The 9,323-nt window shown below is 39.2% G+C and overlaps 1 protein-coding gene across 1 annotated transcript; it reads right to left on the bottom strand.

The window, feature by feature from the left end:
- Window positions 1-4,001: 4,001 nt before the first annotated feature.
- On the bottom strand, window positions 4,002-8,879 carry nrsn1 (neurensin 1). Its single transcript, XM_041044964.1, has 6 exons — window positions 8,801-8,879; window positions 5,614-5,732; window positions 5,308-5,400; window positions 5,036-5,154; window positions 4,443-4,630; window positions 4,002-4,285 (listed from the first exon to the last, which is right to left on the bottom strand). The coding sequence occupies exons 2-6, from the start codon at window positions 5,710-5,712 to the stop codon at window positions 4,182-4,184; spliced, it is 603 nt and encodes a 200-aa protein (XP_040900898.1). The 5' UTR covers window positions 5,713-5,732; window positions 8,801-8,879; the 3' UTR covers window positions 4,002-4,181.
- Between the last annotated feature and the right edge of the window lie 444 nt (window positions 8,880-9,323).

The raw sequence follows: 9,323 nt of genomic DNA, 5'->3' as shown, positions 1-9,323 counted from the left end.
TAACATTGTTGCATAACATAACATGTTATGTTATGTTATGTTGTGAAGCATTTTAATGTTTTAAAGTTGGGTAGTGTGAATCCACCTCTAATAGATATATATAATCAGGTGTTATACAATGTTGTTGTTGATGTTACATGTGGCTAAAAAGGAGTTAGCAGTTTGCAACACAGGGACTTATCATTAAGGAAAGGGAGGAGATGGCCTTCACCTACTGTAGCCACAGGCACTTAACAGGAGAACACGATGTTAAGTAACATCACCATTTGTCAAACATTAGCACCAAATCCAGCACAGATGGCAACATTGGTGAATATCACAGTGTTGCTGGGCCACCTGATCCTTAGAGCTAAAGGCATGTGCACGTTAGTAGTAGAGGATGCTGGAGTTAAAACATGTTGTAAGCAACATGTCTTATGTCAGTCAGAGGAACTCATCTCTTGTTTTCCTCTCAGCCAGTCTTTCCATGCATATCAGGACTTTGTTGAACTGCGTAGAAGCATAAAAACTTGGGTGTGTGCTGACAATGTGTGCACAAAAACTTTTGTGAACAGCTTTTCGAAACCTCAGAATTTCATTCCAGATGAATATTTAGAAGGAAGATTTTCATCAGGAACTTTCACAGTAAAATTTGGCAATATTTATTGTACCAATGAATGTGATAATAATTACATTAACCATATGTTTTTAGGCCTGCAATTCCTTAATTTAAGGAACTTAGATGCAAAGGTTAGCAAGTAACAGTCCCGAGGCTTCAACAGCTGTACGTGAAACAAGATTTAGAATGGGATGCAGCTCACAGCTCATGTTCATTCAGCCACTTGCCTCTCTGTTTTTCCATGAAACAAGGTTGTATAAAGCAACTACAAACTGCCTCCCACAGGCAGGAAACTATAGTGTGAACTGTGATCTATTTCAGCGTCAGTGATGGCCTCACCACCCTCTCATCCCTGCAGCTGCTCAAATTGGGATTCATGCAGTCAATGTGTTTGTGAGTCACCATCCCACAAGTGAGGGAGAGCATGGGTGAGGAAGAGGGAGAAAGCAAAGTGCAAGCGACACAGAGAAAGGCAGAGGAGGCGGGGGCTGGCATGTGTGTGAGTCATACAGCCTGACTGGTCGGGGTGATGATCCTCAAGGTGCTATTTCTGGAGTTACCATCATTTCTGTCTTATCTCCTCCACAGGCCCCTTTCAATGTGTGTGTGTGTGTGTGTGTGTGTGTGTGTGTGTATGCGATTGTGTTAATAAGGCCCTGAATAGCACAGACACTCTTCTGCACTTCCCCTACCTAAATGACTCTCCTGATTGATTACAAGCTCCTTCACAATGTAATGAAGGCTCAGTATGTTGGGAAACCACTGACAATTTGAAATCTTTTATTAATGAAAACCAAATCCTATAATTGCTCATTGTCTCTTTGTTTTCTCCATGAAGAAAAGGGGATATGCCGCTAAGCTTAAAAACAAAAAAGACCCCGCTATAACATGCACAGTTTATTGAACTAACATCTCAGATACTTAAAAATTTAATAAAAGATAAAAAGAGTTGGTTGTTTGGCAAAATTCAAAAGAGCAAAGAAGTGATTTTACAAGGAAATCAAGGCCATTCTCTAAGAAAACTCTAAGGACCGTTAAATCAAAATCATTCGCTATTGATAGCTTAGTGAGTATGTTTTGATGTAAGGATACAGAAAATCTTCACACGTTTTAAACTGCAGATAATTCAGTTTTATTGTGTTCTTTGAAAAATAGTTATACTGTATATAGCCACTGATATACTGCAAGTTTGTTGTTTATCCAATCCAACCTTCAGTAAGTACAGTATACTTTGTTATTTACTGGGAGAATCCACTGTTACATCAGGACACAGTTAAAGATAGAACCAAAGGATGTGAGATCAAAAGTCGGGGAAGCAGAAAAATCTCCGTTATGGATTTTGGATTGTAATGAAGAACTCAACTTTGGTCGATGAAAGGATAAAATAACATCACAATTCACAGCATGTAACTATAAGTCAGCACATTGATCCACCACTTACTAAAGTTCTGTCCACACTGGAGCGTTTGTTTATAGCAGCTTGGTTTTTCTTCTTGTACTGTAGGTTCAGCAGTGGTTAAGTTAAGTTCCGTTAAAATGTCTTGATTATTAGTATGTTGTTCTTCATAGTTATGGCTACGTGTTTGTGCTGAATCTGAGACCAAATGTGTTGAAGTGACATTGCAGGATTTCTCAATATAAAAGAAGACAGACAATAAAGAGGAGAGCAGAGGTTGTGAGACTGATATTAAAAAGATCAACTTACACGGACATAACCAGCATAGCAATTCATTATTTTATACAATGTGTATCCGGCATTGTTTGCTGGATGGATTTGAAGAGAATAGATTGTTCGGAAGGACCTGCAGCATTGATGCACAGAAGGAGGCATGTTGCTTGATGCCACCTGGACAGTAACTACCACTGTAACGTTGTTCTAGCCAAGTACATATGTTGCGTCTGTGTGTAACTTATTCAAAACTAAAAAAAAAAGAAAAAAGAAAGAAAAAATGGCATAGTGACAAAATGTTTAAATATATTCATGATACATATGGACAAAAGGTTTTAAAAAGCAGCAAAACATGACCATTAACAGCTCATTGTGCTCGTAAGTTACAGTTACAGTTACAGTGTGTGAGCTTGAGCTTCTGCCAAGCGTGTTTAAAATAAAAACCTTCCTGATTTAATGGCTGTTTCTATTTCTAAATTATTACACACTGTATATTGTTCGTCTGTGAATCATCGCAGACCGATAACAATGAGCGCCGTCAAACACGATGTAGCTGATGTGATCTCACTGGAGAGATCTTGAATGTGCTCTCCTCATCCCCCTGTTATGCAACGTATCTGTCGTGTTGTTTGTCTCTCTTCATGTGCCCTTGCACCACCTCCATTTTGACATGCAGCACCTGCACTTTTTTTTTTTAACTACCTCATGGCTGGTAACTGGTAACATCTGGATTCAAAATGTTGCAATAATGTGCATGTGTCAATGGATAGCGTGTGATAGTGTGTGTCTACACGCTTCCTTTTGTCACACGGAGAGAAGGAGACACAAAGGATGAGCATAAGTAATGAAGCATTTAGGAAAACAGCATTTTTTTTTCTTTTTTCAATGATAGAGGGCATGATGAATGCCTTATTTATCTTATTTAGAATGTAAGCTGTTTGATTAAGTGACAGACTGTGCTGTTCTCTATATTCTGTCAGGTTCAATGTACCTTTCATCAGTCTGTCTGGTCTCGCCTATCGATCCTGTCTGAAGATTTAGCGAAGAAAACAAGGTCAGAGGCCTAACAGGACAGAGGAAAATGTCAGCGTGAAATCTACCCTGAAGGTGAGTTTTAATCTGTTTGTGTCTAATTTGTTCTGATGATGTGTGAACTTCTTGCGAGATATCTGTTAAGAATCCTCTTGGCTTGTTGATGCATGTAAACAGTAGTTATAAAAAGGATTCATAAGCTAAAGCACGTATACTTATGTCGTGTGGTTGTGATTGACAGTTTTGGTTGCCAGGACAGGGCTGAACATATGCATGTACACACAGTACACACAAACTATTCTGTACATACAAACACTCATCCTCTGATGCTCTATTAGACACTAGGCAGAGATGATGGTTGTTGTGCTCAGTGCTTCTTTTGATCATTTCTGTGAATGGGCGCCCAATCACCAATAACTTCAAACAGCACTGCATCTGCTGCTCTAAACCCTCCAGAAGCCACACCATCCTTTTTTTTTTTTTTTCACAAAATGTGAATCCTCTCGACAGAAAAACGCTCTACGATGATGTGGTTCAGCAGCTGTGTTCTATTGATTTGTTTCTGTGGTTTGTTTTCTGGATAGAGCTCAAGACCTGCATGTGCTTTGTTAGATTACTACGAATTTCATACATTTGATGTTCCAAAAAAAAAAAAAAAGACCTAATCTTTGTTCAGCTATATTACCTCTGCACCTATATAACTTTAAAATCCAACTTTAATATCAAACACAGCAAATAAAGATGAAGAACTAATATTATTAGTCATAAGATGACCTTTCATAAAAGAAAATGCACACACTTGTGTACGCACTCACACACAGTCTGCTCTCCAATCAATCCTCAAACACACTTCTTCACTTTATGCCTTCATATGGACTTCTGTCAGGTTTCTGACTTTGTGGTTGCTGGTTGGATGTTCTGGACTTTGGAAAGTGTGACTGGCACCTTTCCCTCTCCGGGGGTGGGAGCTCTCATTATGGGGGTACCTATGAAAAAAGCAGTTCTACTATGGGGGATAGTCCTTTCAAAACAGTATAAGCACAAAAAACTCTTTCTTTTACTCCACTTACTTTTTGGCAATTTTATCTTTAATATTTTATACATATTGCATTGCAATAAAGACAGATTAGAATGAAATCTTACCAACTGTTGCGTGCAGATCTGCCAACCTCTCCTTAAACTTCTGCTGCAGATACAATTCTTCTTTGGAGTAGCTTTTGGCAAAGGCAGACAGCAGGAGGCCCACAGCCATGGAAGTGCCTCCCACGCAGAACAGCACAGCACCAGTCAGCTTACAGACATCTAGGGCGCGGTTGAAACTGACAGCGTGGCTGCTCAAGAAAAAGACAATTGGTTTAGAGCATTAACTGGAAGTGTAACATCAATTTTTGTGCAACTGATAGCTGTGAACCTCAAAAAGTCTAAACTCTTTCAATGAGGCCTGTACAATCTTTGAAAAGTTACTATAATTTTGTTCTAGCTTAGGTGGAAAGCTTTCATTCAGTGTGTGATCAGTAACTTTTACAATAGCTACCCTTATATTTCCCCTTATAGCCTACAGTCTACTCTACATCCCACTAAAATACTACAATATATCCTTCATTGTGATCAAGTCATGGAGGCAATGAATGCAAATACAGCACAGATTACAGCTGTTGTTAAATCAGTAAACCCACATAAGAATATTAACAATTAAATATATTTTCTACTATTAGTTGATTGTATTGTTGCCATACCTGTCAACAAAAAGGAGATCATCCTCGCCAAATGCCTCGATCCTGGCTGGAGTGGCATAACCCACCAAGACAACAATGAGGCCTGTTAACAAGATCAGGGTGCCGAACGCGAGACAGACCTGGAGGCAAAAAGAAGTTGCAGGATAAAAGAAAGACTGTGTTGTTCTGTCTAGCAAATCCCACGTCTTGTTCTGATTACAGATCTTTGCTTGCGGCCTCTAACAGCAGGTGAGACGTGGTTTTGTTTGAGACAATCTGAAGGTTAACCTCACCTTCCAGAGTAAAGAGCTCCACCTGCTAGGCGATCTCTGAATCTGAAAATCTTCATCACGTTCCCAGATGGAAGCTGTGCACTCCTCATAAAACTGGATAACGGATCAAAGAGTTGTTTTTATCACGTTTCAAATAGAGAAACTGAAACCCACAAAAGATCAAGATCTAAAATCCCAAGTTTCAAAAGCAAACAGTGGAGCGATTACGATATGTGACTGTGAAGATGGAGGGTTTGTGATAGAGAACAGTTGATATTTGTAGAGTGATGTGAGTATACTGTATATTTGTGTGTGTCTGCGTTGTACCTGGTGTAGGTAGGAGCGGACTCCATACTGCTGGTAGTTCCCGCTGGCTTGAGTTTGCTCACCATACTCTGACCCACAGATCTCTGAGCAAGAAGTCATCCTTCACATCTGTCTGCCTGCTTTAGGACACACATGCACACAGACACATGCATGAATGCATGAATGCATGAATGACTGCACGTTTGCTTTGAGAAACCACCCACGCAGTTTCTGCATAAACATGTACACACACATATACACATGCTGTACATTTAAACATTCATGCACACAAGCATGTACCCTCTCACACACAGCCCTAGAAAGTTATGTAACATGGTACTGAAGGCAAGGGTGCCTCAGTACATTGAGATTAATGATGCATTCTCCTTGTCTGCTATTATGAAATAAGCCGTGAAACATTACATCGTTCCTCTTCAGATTCAATATTGTGTCGGCTGGATACAGAGTGCATGCACAGAATTAACCTTTTTTTCTTTTCATATCGTGTTCAGTGCAAAAATCATAATATCAAAACCCATTTTTTGTGCTGTGCATCACAAATTAGGCAATTTGTTTAGTATGAAGCAGTTTGTAAGGGCGTGCAACATGAGACAGACATGTCGGAATCAGTTTTGTCCTTTACAATCAGAGAATAAATACAACAAGAAAAATAACTGTTCATTTGTAGGTTCTGTAAACATAAAACTGTCTCCCAGTGAGTCAGTAGCTTGAGGTAGAAACTCATTTACTCAGACTTATTGGTTTTTACAGGACTTCAGTGTTTGTATGAAGCTCATTCATGGAATATAGTAAGATATATACATAGTTTTTACAACTGTCTATACATTACATCATATAACCGTTACCATTTTCTTACACACTTGTAATTCCCCAAGTATCCATCTCAGTATCAAAGATCCAGAGGCATTACACACCTTGGTGCCTCGACACAAACACACATAACTATGTTTCAAGTTTATGGCACCTAGCACTAAATCTGCTGTTTCTGATGCACCACAACAGAAATTGACAAGGGAACAGAAGTAGGAATAAAACATTGATCCTAGTGTTAGCAATATTTCTTGTAAATGCAAAAACAAGTAAAAAGGAAAGACATGCATCCCAGTAACACATCCACAGCAGCAATTCTGTGCTCTTTTGAGAAATGTTAGAAATAAATAAAATCTGCCCTTGAAACAAAATTAGTGGTTTAATAGGCTTTCTGGTTCATCGCAGTAGGTATGATATGATAAACCATATGATACGATAAATCAACTAGATCCACTGTAGGGGGTGACGTGATGTTAAAGTAGCAGTGGTTACACGTCTCTCTGTCTCGCATCTTGTATCTGGAAGTGCTTTCTGGTAAACTAATCCGTGAACTAGTTACGCAATTGTATGTAGGTGAATATTAGAGTAGACAGCATTAGTGCAATTTCCTGAGGCCCGAAGTGATAATGCTACATGAAAGTGTTTAGTGTCACATGGGAAGAAATTTGAGGGACTTATACACAAAAAGCATCTTGAACCTGCAGACTGTATTGCCGTTGATGTCATTACACAGTCACAAGTAAGTCTAGTGCAGTCAGTTTTTACTTAAGTAGCACAAAATCACAAGTTGTCCTCAAAAGGGGGGACTGACTAAATGTCATTCAGCACAGAGGTAAAATCATTTTTTTGAGTTAATGTGAAATCTAGAAATTTGCTGAAGAAAATTTTAAAATCAGTGGGCCGCAGCTAATGTGTCGTCACTGAATTCCACACCCCCTGTCTTTGCTGTCTGAATTTACTTAAAGATGCTCAGACCATAAAGATGCTGAGATGAGGAGAGGGAGAATGTCTCGTTTATGCAAATTGCTAAACATGAATTCACTCAGTGTGCTATGGAAAATGACATATTTTCAGTCAGACAACGTGTGACTGAGTGTGATGAGTGAAATGCTGCATAAAGATGGGGCACACGGTTCCCTGGTTCGTCATGTTAATCACATTACTGTTTAATTTGTACCTCATGAGGACTCTCATGAACATCTGGTTCTGCCCAGATGTTGTGAAGTTTCTCTGCACCCATGTCTGCATATACTCAACAAAGTTGAAATATTCATCATCTAGTCAATCAAAAATGCAATACATATTTTTATTTACAACAGCAAGTTTTGGAAACAGCTTAATTTGGCCTTGGTTTGCACTGAATTAAATTTGTGCCCTTGACCTTAATAGGCCCAGGATGTAAATGGTTAAACCTGACGCACACACAGGAATATTTCATGGACTGAATAAAAATAACTGTATTAGAGTATCAACTGTAGCTGAACTGAAGCGATACTAACAAAACCAGCTCGTTAACGGCTCAAGATTTACATTATGACTCATGTAAGGCCATTTTCCTTCTTAACCAGGTGCATCCTCGTGTATTTTGACATTTGTCTTCGCCCCCAGAGGACACAAGACTGGAATATAAACTAAACCTCTCAAAATCAAACAACCGAAATGAAACTCGACTTGATCTTGACCTAAATCAAACTGGTTTTGATAAATATAACCGTAATACATCAATACAATCATCCAAAAAAAAAGGACATGTAAACGGTGAAAATGTTCTATCAGCCGCTGAACCGGGAACTGGCCGTGATGCTGAACGCCATTATTACCATCCAGCCCTCATCCCAGCAGGAAAACACAGACGTAACATGTGACGCCAGTCTGAAAACAGATCTCATCCATTCGTCCTCCCAACCCCCCCATGAGACGCGAATAGACACACAGCACGTTTTTCAATTAAACTTAGAGAAGCATTAGAATAAGCATTTTGACTAACTCAGGTCGACTGACATCACCTGAAAATAATAATTTAAAAAAAAAACAAAAAGAAAAACAAAAGACATCTACAGGTACGGGCTTTAGGGTAAAGTTTTATTTCATTTGATGATGATACCAACGCCCGAAAGGATTATAAATTAATAAAGTAATCGTAGAATTTGGAAAAAGGTGAAGCGACAAAGTTTAAAACAAACATTTGATCGACGTTATTGCCCGCATGAAGGCTACTTCCAGATGTGCAAGCTGATATCGTGTGCACGGATGACACCGATGAAAGCATCTTTGCAGGAAATATGAATCCCTGACATAACATTCACCAAAGACACGATCAAAAGTAGCTGCCGCAGCCTCAGGAATAGTATTAAAACTCATTAAAATCATCATTTACCTGTCATTACCAGCTCGGAGAGTGATCACTCGCTGCTGTTCCCTCAGCCGGGTCCCATCACTCTACAGTCACCTCTCTCTTTCTCTCTCTCTCTCTCTCTCTCTCTCTCTCTTCCTCTCTCCCTCTCTTTCCATCGATGATTCAGATTTTCACGCTGTCTACTGCGCAAGCGTCACATCCATGACAGTATATTATGATTCAATGGCGAATATAAATAACCAGGCAGGACGAATGGAAGGAGGACATTCATTCAAGATTCAGCATAGAATGAAATAGATAGATAGATAGATAGATAGACAGATAGATAGATAGATAGATATTTTTATTTCCCTAAACTAAAACGCGCATTTTTTGCATTTGCATGTACAGACAGGTTTGCATTCAGCTTAGCCCACATGTACATAAACACAAAATGACACAGTCACCAGCTCAACATACAGTTAAGAGAACACAATACTGCAAAACATGCACACATTCATACTCTATCTATCGCTCTCTCTCACACACACACAAACACACACCT

The sequence above is a fragment of the Toxotes jaculatrix genome, chromosome 8 (assembly GCF_017976425.1).
Source record: "Toxotes jaculatrix isolate fToxJac2 chromosome 8, fToxJac2.pri, whole genome shotgun sequence".
NCBI classification, from domain to species: domain Eukaryota; kingdom Metazoa; phylum Chordata; class Actinopteri; family Toxotidae; genus Toxotes; species Toxotes jaculatrix.
This window is presented reverse-complemented; position numbering and strand designations above follow the sequence as displayed.